At 46.8% G+C, this 19,526-nt stretch overlaps 1 protein-coding gene across 1 annotated transcript in view; it reads left to right on the top strand.

Moving 5' to 3' along the window:
• The window catches only part of akap1b (A kinase (PRKA) anchor protein 1b), a 62,632-nt gene that overhangs the window by 29,186 nt on the left and 13,920 nt on the right, over window positions 1-19,526 (top strand). Inside the window, exons 2-4 of the mRNA XM_085964795.1 lie at window positions 10,682-12,535; window positions 15,490-15,629; window positions 16,765-16,891. Of these exons, the coding sequence (XP_085820921.1) occupies window positions 10,702-12,535; window positions 15,490-15,629; window positions 16,765-16,891 (2,101 nt within the window). The 5' untranslated portion in view covers window positions 10,682-10,701. The remainder of the gene's footprint in view (window positions 1-10,681; window positions 12,536-15,489; window positions 15,630-16,764; window positions 16,892-19,526) is intronic.

The following is a 19,526-nucleotide window of genomic DNA, read 5'->3' as shown; positions in this document are numbered from 1 at the left end:
CTGATTTGTATCCCTTAATAGCCTTGCCAAATTTCAGTTTTGAAATTTTCAATTGGCCCTCCGCTTCAATAGATTTTTGGGGGTGGTGGTGGGGGAGAGGAGGAAGAGGAAATAGTTTCTCTATCTACCCTATCAAATCCTTTAATCATGAACACCTCCGTTAGATCACCCCTTAATCTTCTATACTCAAGGGAATACAAGCCTAGTTTATGCAACTTGACCTCCATAATTTAATCCTTTTTAGCTCCGGTATCATTCTGGTGAATCTGCGCTGCACCCTCTCCAAGGCCAGTGTCTCCTTCCCAAGGTGCGGAGCCCAGAACCGAACACAGCAGACCACCAAATGGCTGCAGTACGGGAAGCTGTTGAAGTTGGGGCTATCGCAGATTAGCGATTTACCATATGTCTGTCATAGTTAATGCTGACACTAGATATCTGTTACATTTCCCATTTTCCTCCTCTTCAAACACAAGTGGCATCAAATACTTGTTACTTTGAGGTTTGGACTGCAGCTTTCCTCATTAATCCTCATGTTGGCAATTGATATAACCTCCATCAAAAGAGCGTTTGTTGGGCCGCTGCCCTGTAATCTAGCACCTTTGCAGCAGGGCCAGGATTGCAATAGGTGGGAACTTCAACTGGCGAATAATAAAGTGAAAATGTAATCTCTCTCTCTCCTTCTCACTGCCCCTCACCCCTTTGCTAAATGCTTTGCTAAAATTAGTAACATCATGGTTTAAAATTGGAGCCTCATCAGTAAGAACTAAATGATTTAAACTTTTTCAAAAATGTTATCTGAAATTATTTGAACTGGCTTGTATGGTGGAATTATAGCTGTGAAGCCAATTAATGCAGCAATTTTTACTCAACCAGCTCCCCTGTTTTTAAGGGGGACCCCGAGCTTCCGGTCGCCTGTCATTTCAATTCTCCGCTCCATTCCCACTCGGACCTCACCGTCCTCGGCCTCTTGCATTGTTCCACGGACGCTCAGCGTAAACTCGAGGAACAGCACCTCATCTTGCGATTAGGCACTTTACAGCCTTCCGGACTCAATGTCGAGTTCAACAATTTCAGATCATAACCTCGGCCCCCATTACATTTTTACTTATGTTTTATCCACACCTTTTTTGGTTTTTCCCTTCCCCCCCCCCCCCCCCTTTCCTTTGTTTTCCTCTCTCTCCCACATGGCAGCTGTCTCCCATTCTGCCAGCGCATTTCACACCTGATCTACAGCCGTCTTTTGTCTCCACTAGTCCTATCACCATCTCGTCTCGTTTTGAATATCTCCTAATGTCTCTTCTCTTGTTCTCTCCCAGCCTGGCTTCTTAATCTATTTCATTCCCTGTGCCTCTTTAGTTTTGATAAAGGGTTTGACCCAAAACGTCGACTCTAATTTCTCTCCACGGATGTTGCCTGGCCTGCTGAGTTTTTCCAGCATTTTCTGTTATTCCCCCTTTTTTAATATTCAGTTTCCTCATAGAGTTTGGGTTCGGAGCAGTTCCTAGCTACTTCCTGGGTTGTCTGCAGTGTTTCATTCACAAGAACATACCTGTTCAACAGAAGGTTTGCTGGAAATACACAGCAGGTCTGTCCACATCAAAGAAGGTTCAACATTTCTGTGGCACTGTTCTGGCAAATCTTTGACCCAAAAAATTAGCCTGTCTCTTCACTTTACAGATCCTAATACTTGGGATGTAAATACTTTGTCACAACAGTCAAGACTTGCATTTCTGGAACGCCTTTCATAACCTCAGGACGTCCCAAAGCGCTTCACAGCCAATGAAGTACTTGTGACGTGTTGTCACTGTTGTAATGTAGGGAAACGCAGCAGCCAATTTGTGCACAGCAAGCTCCCACAAACAGCGATGAGATATTGACCAGGTGATCTGTTTTTACTGATGTAGGCTGCTGTGGCACCTGCCCATCTCCGCAGCAAGTTGTAGCAGTTATCGGTGGTATTGAAATCGCTGGGAAGTGGATGGCACGAGCAGCCAGTTTGAAGGAATGAATTAAGTTGTCTACTTTGAAATAGTACCCATGTGATCTTTTACATCCATCTGAGAAAGCAGACGGGACCTCAGTTTAACATTTCATCCGAAAGGCAGCACCTCAGACAGTGCAGCACTCCCTCAGCACTGCACTGGGAGTGTCGGCCTGGATTTGATGCTCCAGTCTCGAGTGCGACCTGAACCCATAACCTTCTGGCTCAGAGGCGAGAGTGCTGCCAACTGAGCCACAGCTGACACCCAAAAAATTGTCCAACTCTTCTCTTTGCTGATGGCTCTGTCGTGTATTTACAACATTTGCTGGAAGGTTACGTGTAAGGTTAATTGCAAGTAACCTCAATGTTTAGTGTGTTCAGACTGGGTAACAAATACTGCTTTAGATCTTATAATTTGTAAATTGTGAATTCAGGTCACTTACCAATCAGTCTAAAATGTATTTACTGAGACCATCGTATTTGTCAGGCTTGTTACCCAAGGGACCTTAAGACCAGATCGTTCCCTTTCTATTAATTACGATCTTTTAATACTGAGACTAGTAAGATGTAGAATGTTTGCTTTCACCCTTGTCCTGCAAGTGACACGCGTTACATCATCTATAATTAAAGTATCCACTGCATTGTGACCTATGCTTTATTCTCTCGTCTTCCTCCTTTAAGGGCCTTGACTTTATGGAGCCTGTTGGTGTGCTTCAGTCACTAAATCTTCCAACTTTTCCATAAATTGATTTTCGAGCTGCACTCTTGCTGCTTGACTTGCACTGTTGTTTGGAAACCTCCCTGGTCTTAAACGGCTTTGTAATGCAACATGAGTTTGTTACTTTACATAGCAACAGCCAGCGAGGCTCTTTGAAAGCTGAGAGGGGTAACTAATTCTTCCAGTGAGGGCCTTCACTTACCGACGGTGGCTGGCCATGCATTCACCTGATTCAAGGGTAGTGAAGCTGAGGGGTGGGGAGAGGTGTTACATTTCTGAGAGTAGATTCTGACATTGCATGTGTAGTACCTCAAACTGAAACAGTTTGACGTTGAGATGCAGTAATTTGTGAAGTGCCATTAGACATACAGCCCGGGATTATGCTGGTATCTTGAGGTTCACTTGCAATACCGGAAAAGCTTTTATTTTTGGGGGCAAGCGTTTCCGTGCCTCTGCTCTTATAAGCTGAAGCGCACTGTGGACCATAAACTCCAACTTTCCTGCAAAAAAACTTCAGGTGAGTGTAGAGCTGGTATTCAAAGTTGCAAATGTACAGCACCAGTAAATCTGCCTTGTAAAATAACCATTTCTAGCTGCCAATTTAAAAATGCAATCTTGGTTCTTAAAGCCGTGCGATTACAGAAGAGATTGTTTGGATGGAATGTGTGGCTTTTTTTTGCTGCAAACTTTGCAAACCTGCCCATTAAGCACTTGTCATCTGCTTCAGCCCAGTAATGCTGCGTCCCTCTCCTTTAAGGGAAAGGAATGCGTGTCCTGTTTTAGCTTGCTGTGCAGGGTATTGCTGACTGTTTTGGGACTGAGCATGTGAGGGTTTCCATTAATAAAATGATTTGAACGGTTCGCCTTGCACTAAACAGTAACCGAGCTGCACAAACTACAACCGAGGGCACGGAATGGGCTGGGAAAGCAGGAACTTGCATTTATATCGTGCTGCATTTCCACATTTCCCCAAAGCATTGTGCATCGCAGGAGTCCCTTTTACTTTCAAGTGTTGTCATTTATGTAGGTAAATGTGGGTGGTCAGTTTTCTCACAGCGAGGTCCTCCAAACGGTAAATGAGATGGTTGACCAGTCAAACTCTCTTTTTGGGAGTGTCTGAGGGAGGAATGTTGGCCAGGACATTGGCAGATCTCCTTGTTCCCCCTTCAGATAGTGTCATGGGGGGGGGGGGGGGGGGGGGTCTTTTGCAGACCAGGCCTCGGTTTAACATCCTGGCCAAAGGATGGCATCTCCAGTGCAGTACTGGGGGGCGTGCTATATTGTTGGTGCCTGCCCAGATTATGTGCTCAAGTCCTGGAGTGGGGCTTGAACCTACAACTGAGGTAAGAATACTAACCAGCTGAGCCAAGCTGCACTGTGTAGCAGTGACTCTCTGGTTCAATTCAGAATGTCCCAAAGAACAATGGGATGGACAATGACTAATATCCAGGCACACTATCGTTTTAGCTGCATTGTAATCAGTTCTGTGCTCAGGGGTGGAGTGCAGCACAACTCCACCGATGTGGCAGAATAATCCCGCTGAGGTGCGCGCGTGCGGCCACGCGGTAATCTGAAAGGTCCCGCGCAGGCCGCTCACCAGCATTTACATTCTAAATACCGAGCAAGCGCAGAAATGTGAAGGGACCGTGCATTAAAAGAAACGGGCAACATTGCAGCACTTCTCTAGAACTGTGGCCTCAGTTGTATGACCTTTTTAAGCTGCTCTTGTCATGCAGAAAGACTTGTACCTGCGTGGCCTGAGCTTGGCATCTAGGAAGCTTCATTCACAGCGCAAGACGTGAACTTTCTGAAGCATTTTGGAACTTGGTTGCATTTTATACAGACTACAAGCTCACAATGGATTGAATGTTGCTGTACAGACTGGAATCTTATCAAGCCTAATTAAGAGGGGGGAAATAGAATGATGGTAAGCTTGCAGGCAACATAAAAACTGACTCAAAGCTTCTATAGATATGTGAAGAGAAAAAGATTGGTGAAGTCAAGCGTAGGTCCCTTGCAGTCAGAATCGGGGGAATTTATAATGGGGAACAAAAATGGCAGACCAATTAAATACATTCTTTGGTTCTGTCTTCACAGAGGACACAAATAACCTCCCAGAGATGTCAGGGAACATCGGGTCTAATGAGAGGGAAGAATTGAATTAAATCAGTATTTGTAGGGAAATGGTGTTCGGGAAATTGACGGGATTGAAGGCCAATAAATCCCCAGGGCCTGATAATCTACATCCTCGGGTACTTAAGGAAGTGGCCCTGGAAATAGTAGATGCATTGCTGGTCATCTTCCAAAATTCAATAGACTCAAACAGTTCCCATGGATTGGAGGATAGCTAATGTAACCCCACTGTTCAAAAAAGGTGGTAGAGAGAAAACAGGGAATTATAGACCGGTAAGCCTGACATCGGTAGTGGGGAAAATGCTAGAGTCCATTGTAAAAGATGTAATAGCAGAGCACTTGGAAAACAGTGACAAGATCGGACAAAGTCAACATGGATTTACAAAAGGTAAATCATGCTTGACTAATCTACTGGAATTTTTTGAGGATGTAACTGGTAGAATAGATAAGGGAGAACCAGTGGATGTGGTGTATTTGGACTTTCAGAAGGCTTTCGATAAGGTCCCGCATAAGAGATTAGCGTGCAAAGTTAAAGCACATGGGATTGGGGGTAAGGTACTGACTTGGATAGAGAACTGGTTGGCAGACAGGCAGCAAAGAGTTGTAATAAACTGTTCTTTTTCCGAGTGGCAGGCACTGACTAGTGGGGTACCGCACTATGGACCACTTTCCATACCTTGGGAGCCTACTGTCAACAAGGGCAGACGTTGATGACGAAGCCCAACACCGCCTTCAGTGTGCCAGGGTCGCCTGAGGAAGAGTGTGTTTGAAGACCAGGACCTCAAACCTGGCACTAAGTTCATGGTCTACAGAGCAGCAGTGATACCCGCCCTGCTGTATGCTTCAGAGACATGGACCATGTACAGCAGGCACCTCAAAGCACTGGAGAGGTACCACCAATGCTGCCTCCGCAAGATCCTGCAAATCCATTGGCAGGATAGGCGCACCAACGTCCGTGTTCTTGCTCAGGCCAACATCCCCAGCATCGAAGCTTTGACCACGCTCGATCAGCTCCGATGGACGGGTCACATTGTCCGCATGCCCGATACGAGACTCCCAAAACAAGCGCTCTACTCGGAGCTCCGACACAGCAAGAGAGCCCCAGGTGGGCAGAGGAAACGCTTCAAGGATACCCTCAAAGCCTCCTTGAAAAAGTGTAACATCCCCACCGACACCTGGGAATCCCTGGCCCAAGACCGCACAAAGTGGAGAAGCACCCGGGAAGGTGCCGAACACCTCGAGTCTCTTCGCCGGGAGCAAGCGGAAGCCAAGCGCAAGGAGCGCACGCCAACCCAAGCACCCCACCCGCCCCTTCAACCACTGTCTGCCCCACCTGTGACAGACAGTAGGTACCGCATCAGTCACCTGCAAACTCATTTTTAATGTGGAAGCAAGTCATCCTCGGTTCCGAGGGACTGCCTAAGAAGACCGCAGGGATAGGTGCTAGAACCCCAGCTATTCATAATATATATTCGTGAACTAGATGTAATATCTCCAAGTTTGCAGACGACACAAAGCTGGGTGGGCGTGTGTGCTGTGAGGAGGGTGCAGAGAAACTCCAATACGATTTGGACAGCTTGGGTGATTGGGCAGATGCAGTATAATGTGGATAAATGCGAGGTTATCCACATTGGTAGCAAAAACAGGAAGGCAGATTATTATCTGAATGGCAATAGATTGGGAAAAGGGGAAGTGCATTGAGACCTGGGTGTCCTTGTGCACCAGTCGCTGAAGGTAAGCATGCAGGTGCAGCAGGCGGTTAAGAAGGCAAATGGTATGTTGGCCTTCATAGCGAGAGGATTCGAGTACAGGAGTAAGGATGTCTTGCTGCAGTTGTACAGGGCCTTGGTGAGACCACACCTTGAGTAGTGTGCAGTTTTGGTCGCCTTATCTGAGGAAGTATGTTCTTGCCATGGAGGGAGTGCAGTGAAGATTCACCAGACTGATACCTGGGATGGCAGGAATGACGTATGAGGAGAGATTGGGTCGATTGGGCTTATATTCGCTAGAGTTTAGAAGAATGAGAGGGGATCTCATTGAAACTTATAAAATTCTGACAGGACTAGACAGACTAGATGCAGGAAGGATGTTCCTGATGGTCGGGGAGTCCAGAACCAGGGGTCACAGTCTAAGGATAAGGGGTAAGCTATTTAGGACAGAGATGAGGAGGAATTTCTTCACCCAGAGAGTGGTGAACCTGTAGAATTCTCTACCACAAAAGGCAGTTGAGGCCAATTCATGAAATATATTCAAGAAGGAGTTGGATATATTTCTTAAGGCTAAAGGGATCAAGGGATATGGGGAGATGGCAGGGGCAGGGTACTGAGTTTGGATGATCAGCCATGATCTCATTAAATGGTGGAACAGGCTCGAGGGGCCAAATGGCCTACTGCTCCCATCTTCTATAAGCTGGTGACTTTTTTTAAAAGAATAAATCTGAAATGTATTTGAAAATGGCATCGTTTGTTTCCCTGCGTGCCCTTGATTTAATTTGGCTTCTGATTTGGAGCAGAAAGGGACGTTCTTCTGTGGTCAAGGCTTACAGAACTGTTTTTACTGTAGTTCTAACCCGTTACTCGGAGGGTAAAGTGGGACCTGGTCTTAAAGAAAGAGATTTGCATTTATTTAGCGTGTTTCATGACCACCGGACGTCCCAAGCACTTTACAGCCAATGAGGTATTTTTTGAAGTGTAGTCACTGTTGTAATGTAGGAAACGTGGCAGCCAATTTGCGCACAGCAAGAGCCCGCAAACAGCAATGTGATAATGACCAGATAATCTGTTAGTGATGGTGATTGAGGGATAAATATTGGCCAGGACACCGGGGAGAACTCCCCTGTTCCTCATTGTAATAGTGCCGTGGATTCTTTGACGTCCACCTGAGAGGGCAGACGGGGCCTCGGTCTAACGTCTCATCCGAGAAGCGGTACCTCCGACACTGCAGCACTCCCTCAGACTGTCAGCCTAGATTTTTGTGCTGGAGTCTCGAGTGGGATTTGAACTTCATGACATGTATGTAATAAATTAGACTCTTTTTGTGAAGTTGAGATGGTACAAGCAGAACAATGCTCAAATAATTTAACACGAAGGACTCCTTTTTATCTGATTTTTGCTGCGTTGGAATTGTTCTGTGGAATTTAGCCCTACTTGGATCAATGCTCGTGTGATCTCCCATATTAATGAGACTGGCTGTAAACTGTTGCTCCATTATTGAGGTGGGGGGGGTTGCGTTAAGTTTCCTCTCTTGACCCCCCTCCAACAAACTGGTACAGGTGTTGAGTTGTGTGCAGCTTCCTGGATACATAAACCCTGTCTTATATTTCACTGGCATCATTTTTGAGAGTGGAGCTGTCCTTTTAACTTCCTGCACAATGTGTCATTGTGTTTCAGCCGACAGGTGTTCCCCATCCCAGTCACTTCAGGAGGATGGAAAGAGTAGCTGGCTTTTCCGCTTTGTGCAGAGGTAGTGTTGCACTGGCTGAACGCACGAGTGTTCTTGTAGTGCCTTTCACCATGTCCCAAAGAGCTTCACAGCTGACACCTTACTTTTGGAAGTGTAGTCGCTGTTGTAGAGAAGCTGCAGCCCTCTGAAACTTCCCCCGGGTGCACGTTTTTAAATGTGTGAGCAGACTGTTCTATCTGTAGCTTGGCCACTGATGGAGGGCATTGGTGCTGATCAAGCAGACTGCTAGATCCTGGACAGTTACTGGAAACAAAACAAAAAATAGTCAAAATCCCCTTCTTCCCTCACCCTGTTGTGGCTTGGTTTCCCCCCCTGTGATCCACTGACTTGGCACAGACTGACAAACAAGCCTGCCTGCTTGGAAGTGGCTCTGTTCATTACACTGACTGGAGGAACTTGTTTCAATTCCATGGAGTAGTCTCCCAGACCCCACCCCCCACCCCGCCCCCAGAGAGAGACGGGAAATTAGTTCCTTTGGTCTGTGACCTCCGCCCATTGCGGCAAGAAATATTCATCCACATTTTTCCCCCCCTCTTTCTTGGATCTTGATTGCAGTTATTTAAAAAAGATTCTTGGTTTACTTGGGTTTATTTTTCCCTTTTTTGTAAGGATTGGAACTATTTTGGTCATACTACTTTCATTTGTGTAAACAGAATGTGGGATTCCCTTTTTTCTCTCTAGGAGACTGTGTTTGGGAGATGCAGATGAGTGTGAGTGAGCTATTAAAACCCCACTATTAAAGCACAGGTTTTCAATCTGCAATTCCTTGGATCCCATCCAAGTAACATTTTTTTAGTTTTCTGTGTTTGACGTACTAGGGTATTTTTGTGTGTTGCGTCTAATGTCTGTCACACTGTTTATAGATGGAAACTCCTGAAAGCAGTCATTGACTTGGAGCCCAAAATTTGCGCACTGTTACCACTGCCCTTTGACAGTAGCAATGTCCAGGTTGCTATTTGCACAATAGAAGTTGCCTGCAAGGGATAGGTTCGACTCAATGTATCTGTTTTGGCCGACCGAGCAATGGCATGGAAGGTCAGCTGCTATTTTTCTGAAGTTAGGTGTTCCTTGTGCAGTGCTGACAGTTTTCCAATTGGTCAGACAAGGGGACGTTGGGAACCTCGATGTTTCAGCCCTCTTCCCCTGTGCACGTGTGAAAGCGCACATTAAAAAAAAAGCTATTGTCTTAAAAGGACCAGAGGAATTGAAACTCTTTTTTTCCCCCCAAATAATGTAAAACTTATTTTAGAGGACCATCGTCCTAGAAAATTGCCGCAGAACTTGAGCTCACTTTGTGAAATGGTGGAGCGGCTGCAGAGCTGCACCGCACTGTGCTCAGTAACTTTATAGCACCTCTGTCAGCTCTGCTCCATGGGCAGGTGGCCAGTTGGCAGGGAATTCTTGTACTCTGTATTGTTCAGTGGCAGATTACTTTATTAGGCAACTACTGAAGCCACCCATCCTTGGTGTTTAGACCGAGCAGTGTTGCAGCAGACTTGGTGGACAAGATTTAAGTACACTTTTGTAAAAATGTGTCTGCCTTCTGTGTATTTTGTCCTTTGCACCTTGTTCTCTTTGGCAATGGTTTTAGCTTGGGACAAAGTTACTAGCAAATTGCAGCAATTTAATCTCTCTTTCCCCACACCTCTTCCCAAAAAAAAGTTAACTTTTAAGTGTAAGTTATCATCAAATCATAGAAATGTACGGCACCGAAGGAGGCCATTCGGCCCATCGTGTCTGTGCCGGCCAAGAAAGAGCTCTCCAGCCTAATCCCACTTTCCAGCCCTTTGTCCGTAGGCTTGTAGCTTACGGCACTTCAAGTGCATATCTAAGTACTTTTTAAATGTGATGAGGGTTTCTGCCTCGACCACCCTTTCAGGCAGTGAGTTCCAGACCCCCACCACCCTCTGGGTGAAAAAACTCCTCAACTCTCTCCTAATCCTTCTACCAGTTACTTTAAATCTGTGCCCCCTGGTTATTGACCTCTCTGCTAAGGGAAATAGATCCTTCCTATCCACTCTCTCGGCCCCTCATAATTTTATACACCTCAATTAAATCTCCCCCTCATCCTCCTCTTCCAAAGAAAACAACCCCAGCCTTATCAATCTTTCCTCATAGCTAAAATTCTCCAGTCCTGGCAACATCCTCGTAAACCTTCTCTGTACCCTCTCTAGTGCGATCACATCTTTCCGATAAGTTCGAAGATGTGGCCCTAACTGGGTAGCTCCACGCCATCCCTCGTGTGGGTTTAATTGAGTTCCAATCACAACGCTGGCTGTGTGTGTGTGTATATATAACTGGTATCAACTGTAATAATGCAGTGAAGTACATGGTGCTTCTAAACAATAGCTTATATTGACGGTTTACAAATGTTCTTTATTTTTCAGATCAGTGACGAGGTCGCACGATGGCTCTGAGATTCCGTACCGTCTTTCCGTACACACTCCCTGGGGTGCTGGCCCTCATCGGCTGGTGGTGGTACATCACCCGAAAGAAAGGCCGAGCAAGCAGCCACGATAAAGCAAAGCTCCCGGCTGCGCCCGGACCAAGCACCAAGTCTGGCGGCGAGCATTGTGCAGCTGCAGAGGATCATCAGGGCGTTGATGCAGTAGCCGAGCGAACAAATGCAAGACCGCTTAACCAGGATGAAAACCTAGTCAAGAAATCGGTGCCGACTCTACAGATTGAAACATTGGGGCAGTCGGATGTGCCCGGGAGCAGTTTGTGCCTATTGACTGATGGCCTTGACGCCAGCGTGGCGAAGGATGCTCAAAAGATGCTTCTGGACTCTTCGCCCCGATCCCAAGAAGCTCTGTTCATGGCCAATGTGCAAGGTCCCCTCCAGACTTCACCCAAGGTTGAGAAGGAAAGTTACCTCCATCAAATGATGGATAAAATCAGTATTGACTCCTTGGAGACCCGGCAGCCTTCCGTCTGCAATGCAGTCGAATCACCTCCTCCTCCTCCTTTCCTTATTGCGAATTCCTCCGTGAACCTGGAAGCAGAAGGGAGAAATGACAAAATTTTACCAATCCTCAGTTCAGCAGTGGTTTCTGCAGAATGCAAGCGGTCGGTGTCTGACCCTCACACCATGGAGCGGCCCGAACCCGAGGGTGAAAATGCAGGCAATACGACTGAGCCCCCGTGCTTCAAGACCGTCCTCAACAGTGTAAGCATCAGCCCGTTTTTGATTCCGACTGGTCTTTGCCAAGAGTCCGAGCAGGGAAGCCAATCTTGTAAAGAAGTTCCTTTAACTGAAAACGGCTTGCCCGTACGTGCCGTCGGTAAAGGAGTCGATCTAGACGAGATTGAGGAGGCAGCTGCCGGCTTGATCTCTGAGGTCATCACGGCAGCTAAACAGGAACTGCTTTCTTCACAGCTCGACCCCTGTGCAGAGGGTGAGCGTGGAACTGGAGAGAGAGCCTGCAAATTAGCAAATTCCACTGTTGATGTGCCGGTATTGCCTAAAACTGAAGACTCTCGGGGAGGTGAGCAAGTAGATGGCGAGGCGAGGCAGGCCAGCGACGAGAAGCACTCTGTGTTGGAGGCAGATTGTACCGAAGCAGATTGCGAGGGCGAAGAGCCCGGTTTTACCACAGAGCTGCCCACTTCCATTGTGTGCAGGAAGCCTTTGGAAGAAGCTAACCCAGCGGCAGAAGACTCCGGTTGCAGCGCTTGCCATTCGGAAGATGGGGCCGGCGGGGAGGAGCTGCTGGAAAGCGGGGAGGCTTTAAGCAACCTAGAAAACCACCAAGACTCGTCGAGTAATTGCGTGGTGACCAAACTGACCTGTGAGGAAAAGCTTGTGGGGCCCAAACTGTTGTTGAAGGAATCTGGTGCGAAAGGGAGTGTTTCAAGGGATTGTGTTAAAGCTGCTCACGGGGGCGCGAGTCAGACCTTCACAGAGGAGCTGCAGCCCACTACAAATAATGGGAGGTCTTCAGAGGAATTGAACGCAGCAGCAGAGGATTCTGGGTGCAGTGTTTGCCACTCGGAAGATGGGGCAGGGGGAGAGGACCTGTTGCATAGCATGGTAGAGTGCCCCCTAGAAAATCAGAAAACAGACACACTACATAACACTGTGGCTGAAGGAAGTTCCACTGAACAGGATCCAGAGCACAGGCACAAACCTCTGGTGCAGGAGGGGACTAAGTTGATGTATGCTAATGGAGGACAAGCAGAAGAGGGTGCTGATGGGCATGGCCACTTGCTGCTTGAAATGGAGTTTGATCATTCTGGAGGTAAAATGGCAAAAACTGTACAGTACCTAAACATGACTGTAGGGTAGCGCAAAGTGACTTGCAAGCTGAGCCACGCGGGGGATGTGTTACCTGCACAACAGTAACCATCTTGGAAATATCTCCATTGCAAAGATAGCACTGGAGGCAATGTCACAACCAATTTACTCCGTTACACTGGACATTTAACTTTTGCATCTGGTGGCACAGCAGGTACACTGAGGAGACTTAGGATTTGATTTATATTGCGTTGGGATGATCAACTTTGCTTTGGAACTAAATTGTCATCCCATGAGTGGATAGAGAAAATCGCAGTGACTTATGATCCCCTATTCGCACTCAAATGTGCAAATGATTACCTTTTTCATGTATTTTGGCTAGTGAAGTGTATTGCAACATTTCTTAAGTTAAGAGTGCTCCTAATCCCAGAATTACAATTTTTATATTGATACAACTGGAGTGGCTTCAAACTCAACGGCCCTAAATTAATTGTCAGATGAGAATTCTCCCTCCTCCACCTCCAATATAAAGCACTGATGCCTAGGAGCAATTTCAAAGTAGTTCGGTTTTGATGGCCTCCTTTTGCCTTGGACCGAATGTAGAGGCAGGCAGGCAAGCAACCTGCTGTGTGGCTTCTGCCGGTGCTGCGCTCAAACCCAACGTAGTGTTGCATGTTCTTGGGTAAACTGCTTTTATTTTCCCTTCAAATTGGGGAAAATATGGCCTCCAGTTAACAGCGCCTTCCCTCTTCCTTGCCCCCCTGCTTCTCCAATTTTGGTGTGTGAAGATGAGTGAACTTGTTGGGAATTGATGGCATGTACTTGCCAATTCACGGTGCACTGAACGAACGTGCTGTACGGCCAGTTGCCGTCTGACTTGACAGTGCTTACATGTCAGGTTCGAGCCATGTCATTCGAATGTGTAATAGTTGCCCTTAAACTCTGTTTAAATTAGTGGTTCTTGGCAAAGCAAAAAGATTCAGCTCTAAACCAAGCCAGGTTATGTTGACCCCGGTCCAGCCTTCAATACTTGATTTTATTTTTGCAGTGTCACCCAGTGCTAGATACAGAGCCAACTGGACAAATGTTTAAGATTGAAGCCTGTGAGATTAGTATCGAGAGCTTCAACCGTGGGGTCATGCGCTGGGAGAAGCAGGAATGTAGTGTTCAATGCTGAAGAAGCTTGCTTTCTGGAATTGCTAGTCTTTGCTTGTAGCTTATTTATCCATCGCCTGACTCCAGTGGGGTCAGGCTTGCAGAAAAACTGGGGGGGGGGGTGCGGGGGGAGAAATGAATCTACTGGCTTTCTATTAACTGGAGGTGATGTATCTGACATTGACAGATAGCTGCGTTCCACAGCTTGGTAGACTTGTGTGATAGGCCAGTGAAGATCTAATCTTGCATTTACTTTTGAGTTATGTGGCATTTTGTCAATTCACAAACCTAGACAAACACTGTCCGAGTGACTGTGTTTGTGAATTGACTGCATCGGTGGAAGGCTGGGAGTATGTTGCTTTTGTTGAGGTTTTGGATTAAGGGGATCATTTACCATAGAAGTCATCTTTTAGTCCATTGAACCCCTGTATTTCACAGTTGCCTCCTAGCAATGAATCCCTTTCACTTGAAATGATCAGGCTTCCTGGATTTATATTGCCAATGAGGGTCATTGTCCAGAATTCAACTATTCCATAACGGAGGGAACATTAGGAACAGGAGTACACCATTCAGCCCCTTGAGCCTGTTCCGCCATTCGATTTAGATCATGGCTGATCTGTGCTTCAACTCCATCTACCCACCTTGGCTCTGTATATGGAATGGCATTCACTGGCTAGGGAAAGCTCAATTCCTCCAGGATTGCATGCCAGCCGAGACCCTGATGTTCAAACTTATTTGGGGATTGAGGTTAACGTCGGTTCTCTTCCCAGATGCCCTGCAACTGCGTCCTTGCTGATCCTGCTCGGGACAGCACTTGGGCAGGGGGAGAGGGGCCTGTGAGCGTATCTTGTGCCATCTTCCCTCGAGGGAGATGATTTACCTGTTCACGGTCATCCAGAGGCCACACAACTGAGTTTAGGAACCTGCCAAGCGGCTGATTGTGATCTGCCAATCTGTAGCACAGTGCTGGTGCCTCAGTCTGCTGTACCAGCTACCAACAGTTTAATATAATCGGAGAGTTTCATTTTTGTAGTTCATGCCTGCAGCTGTGGTGTTCGGGGTGGAAGAGAATCTGACTCTGGGCTGCCCTCGGCTCCTTTATCCAAGTGGCTCTTTTGCGTGAGAGCCTAGACTGCCAAAAGGCCAAATCCTGTCCATGCCTGATAACCATGTGCACCATCTTCCAACAGGAGACGTCTGGTGCTGATCAGAAGCTGAACCCTGGCTCTTCTCCCTCCTTTCCCCCCGCCCACCCCCCTCACCTTCCCAGGCAATGAGGCCAGCGAATGCCCTTGCTGTGACTGTCTAGATCAGTTGACTCGTATACAGGAAACTCTTTATTATCCGGCACCAACGGGACCGGCTTGGTGCCGGTTTATCAAAAAGTCCGGATTACAGAGAGGTATAGTTTAAAAGGTACGAGAGCTCCGTACACAGCAACAAATCCAGGCTTCCCTGTTGCTTAGCAACAAGTGCACGAACTCCAGTTACACAGCCACAATCCAGGAACTGCCACTAATATGAAGTAAAACTTACCCGAACCTACTCCTGAATTTTGCCGGTTAGCAGATTTCCGGTTATTTAGGTGCTGGTTAAGAGTTTCCTGTACCGGGCACTGCATTCACCAGCAGGGGAGCTCTGTCAGAAACTTCACGTCGCTACACACATTGTTACAATCTTTTCAAAATATTTTGAAACTGTTACAGAACTATTGAAACGTGTTAGATTGCTGATTTATGCTGAGAGTATCTGTTGGTTTCTATATTGCTTACTTAAGATCCTTTTACTGAATGCGTTTGCCAGGTTCTGATGTAAATAGTATGGACTCGAATGACAGTGGCTGCACTGCAGGGGGAGCAGAGGGTCTGAGCAAGGCTGGGGCTGCTTTGAACACAACACAAGACAAAACTGAACTCACCATCTGGGAGATCCAGGTGCCGAAGGTAAAAACTGCAAGCCACAATGTTTAGGGCGGGAGTTTCTTGTGTACGGGAACTCCCCCCCCACCCCCCCCCACCCCCCCACCCCCCCCCCACCCAAAGCTTGTGCATTCTGCTTGTGCAGAACTACCTGAACTGGCTTGGAGTTTACTAGGAGCCCAGGAGAGGAATCGAGGCCATTCCCTCCTTTCCCTGAAGGCATTGCAATGTAGCAGAGAGTATTCAACTGGGGAGAATTGCACACGTTGGCACTTAGTCCACTTTAGTCATTTTATGAAGTGAGCCCTCAACTGAATTTCTGGAGATTAGTTTTATAAGTTTATGTTAAATCTGCTAGCTAGTCCAAGACTTGGTTCTATTTTGGTCAAACTCTACATCACAGCATTTTGAAAATGCACTGATGTCACCTTGTGGTAAATAGTTGCTATTACAAGTAACTTTCTGAATTCTGCAGCAGCTAGACTGATAATCGGAGGGTGTTGCTGGCAATGTTCCCACTAATTATTTTTCGGGGTGCGCGTTTTTTTTTGTATTGCGAAGCCGGCAAGCGGCCTTTGTGGGACCTCGCGACCCCTGCACGGCTGCGCAGCTTAACGGGAGCATTGGCTGCTAGGTGACAATAGTGGGCAAATTTTAATGAGCCTGACTAAGGATAGGACAGGAGTTTCAAAGAAGCAAGCTTAGTTCATTGTAGATAAATTTTTTGCTGTATTTGGGGAGAGGAAGTGAAGAAAGATTGTTTGTTTGAGTGCACGTGGCCAGTTGCCGCCAGGTAGGTATTGAGCACCTGATTTATAGCCAGGTGACCCCGCTTTCAGAAGTGGAACTCTATGCAGGCTGACGGACCTGTGCAATTTTTCCCACAAGTAGGGTGAACTTTGCCAGGCTGCAGCTAAGGAGTGCAAGCCCTGTAGGACATTTGGGAACGATCCCCATCATTTAGCACAACTTCAGTAGCTCAAAACAGCAATGGGATGTGTACTATGATAGGTTAAAGCGTGAGCCAATTCCTAGGAGTAATGAAATACAAGCTATCTAGCCTGTAAGAATTTGATAGCATTTTTGTGGTATTGCTCGAGGGCAAAATGCTCTTCCCGTAATTTTCTAATTTGTGTCCCTGCCGCTTTTCTGTTCACAGCATCTGGTTGGACGGTTAATTGGCAAACAAGGAAGATACGTGAGTTTCTTGAAACAGACCTCAGGAGCCAAGATTTACATATCTACGCTGCCTTACACGCAAGATTTCCAGATCTGTCATATAGAAGGTAGGTCAGGAGCAAATTTAATATACACTGGGTTTTTCTGTATCTTGTACAGATCACAAAACTGATTTGCACGCAAGGTGTCAGCCGTGGTTCAGTGGGTAGCGCTCTCTCCTCGAGTCAAAAGGATGTGGGTTCAATCCCCACTCGAGACTTGAGTCCATAATCTAGGCTGACTCTTCAATGCAGTACGGAGGGAGTGCGGCACTGTCGGAGGTACCATCTTTCGGATGAGATGTTGAGTCTGTCCTCAGGTGGACGTAAAGATCCCACGGCACTTCTTCGCAGGGGAGTTCTCCCCAATGTTGTGGCTAACATTTATCACAAAACCTTAAACAGATGATCTGATCATTTGTCTCATTGCTTTTTGTGGGGTCTTGCTGTGTGCAAATTGGCCGCTGCTTTTCCTATATTACAACAGTGATTGCACTTCAAAAGAGTACTTTATTGGCTGTAAAGTGCATTGGGGAAGTTCTGAGGTTGTGAAAGGTGCCTGATGAATGCAATTCCTTCATTTTCTTTTGCATGCAAGATCCTTTTGACATCCAATGTGAATCTGGGATGTGGCCTGTGAATTGTGGGATGAACACATAAACACATGGAAGATAGGAGCAGGAGTAGGCCATTCGGCCCCTCGAGCCTGCTCCGCCATTCAATGCGATCATGGCTGATCATCCAAATTCAGTACCCTGTCCTTGCCTTCTCCCCATATCCCTTGATCCCTTTAGCCTTAAGAAATATATCCAACTCTTTTTTTTGAATATATTTAATGAACTGGCCTCCACCGCCCTCTGTGGCAGAGAATTCCACAGATTCACCACTCTCTGGGTGAAGAAATTCCTCCTCATTTCAGTCCTAAATGGCTTACCCCTTATCCTTAGACTGTGACCCCTGGTTCTGGACTCCCCCGCCATCGGGAACATCTTTCCTGCATCTAGTCTGTCCAGGCACACATTTTCTCTCCGCAGTATTCTGTCACCCGTGCTTCTTCCAAAGATTAGTCCAGTTGAGGAAAGGTTAAGGAAGTAGAAATTTCTCCCAAACATCTGAATTCCACTAATCACATGGTTTTGGGGGGAAATAAATGATATAACAATAAGAGACCATTCTGGTCCACCAAGCCCACCTGAGCCAGTGTACAGCATCAACCCCCACCCCCTGGTCATGCAGTCTCCTGGGGGGGGGGGGAACACTCCTTGGAACGGTTTAGGAAAAAATTGCTCAAATCTGTTCCCGATCAAGTAAGCTCCAGGAGCTCAGGAGTATCACTAACCCACAAATACCCCTCGCCTCCATAACTTGTTTTTACACTCTAACTTGTCCAGGTTTTTTTTTTGGAACGACTGCAGTACCCTCATACTTACTGCACATTTTGGTCATCTATTCAAGGTCAATGACTCTGAAAAGATGTACAGGAAACTTTTTTTTAAAATCCGGGACTGGCGTGGTGCCAGTTGACCAAAAAGTCCGGATTACGGAGAGTTATACTTACCAAGGTACAAGAGCCCCGTACACGGCCACGGGCGCAGGAGCCCCGGTTACACGGCCACAGGCGCAGGAGCCCCGGCTACACGGCCACAGGCGCAGGAGCCCCGGCTACACGGCCACAGGCGCAGGAGCCCCGGCTACACGGCCACAGGCGCAGGAGCCCCGGTTACACGGCCACAGGCGCAGGAGCCCCGGTTACACGGCCACTAATATATAGTAAAACTTACCTGAACCTACTCCTGAATTTTGCCGGTTGAGAGATTTCCGGATATTTAGGTGCCGGTTAAGAGTTTCCTGTGCTTCCTTGTGTCTAACCTAACTGTCTTTGTATTTTATAATAATTTTATGAATCCTGGCTAATTATTTATCCTGAGATTGTACTGCTATCTTTCTATTGAGCAATGTGTGAACCAGATTGGTTAATGTTTAAATACAAACCTAGATGTTACAGACCATCTGTTTTGGATATGACGAAGTAACAAACTGCCTCCCCTTGGCTTGTCACTTGAGTTCTCCGCTTAACATCTTCATAGTAATTTGCAGCAGTAACAATATTGCCCATTAATAGAGGTTTAAATGATCAGATGTGCATGACTGCTTACTGCTGTAGGAATAGTGAGTTGTTTTGAGCCCTGCATTACATTCAAGGAAGTGCCAGATTACTGACTGACGCCCCAAGGCCCAACACTTGTCACGCTTGACAAACATCAGTATAATAAGTGACTGGAGATCTGGAACCAGCTAATCGAGAAGTCTCATTCTCAACATCGTGCCACAGCTAAGGGTTTGCAGGTCAAAATGCTCAACAGGAGGTGGCAAGAGTTTCTGATTTTTTAACACACAGCTAACTCAACATCAGAGGAGTTGAATAGAGGTTATTTTTTTTAAAAGTAAACTTTGCTGAAGTATCTGCTTGAGTCAGCTGCCTGATTCGGAAGGTTGTGGGTTCAAACTCTGCTGGGGAATTGCATGATCTAAGCTGACAATTCAGTGTTCAACACGAGAGTGCTGCATTGTCTGAGGTGCCGCCCTTCAGCTGAAACTTTAAACCGAGGCTCCATTCGCCTGCTCAGCTGGGTGTAGGAGATCTCGTGGGAACTATGCAGAGAAGAGATGAGTTGTTCCAGTGTCCTGGCCAATATCTCTTCCT

This window comes from Somniosus microcephalus, chromosome 22 (genome assembly GCF_052327205.1).
Source record: "Somniosus microcephalus isolate GS21.2 chromosome 22, FLI_Smic_1.0, whole genome shotgun sequence".
Taxonomy (NCBI): Eukaryota; Metazoa; Chordata; class Chondrichthyes; order Squaliformes; family Somniosidae; genus Somniosus; species Somniosus microcephalus.
This window is presented reverse-complemented; position numbering and strand designations above follow the sequence as displayed.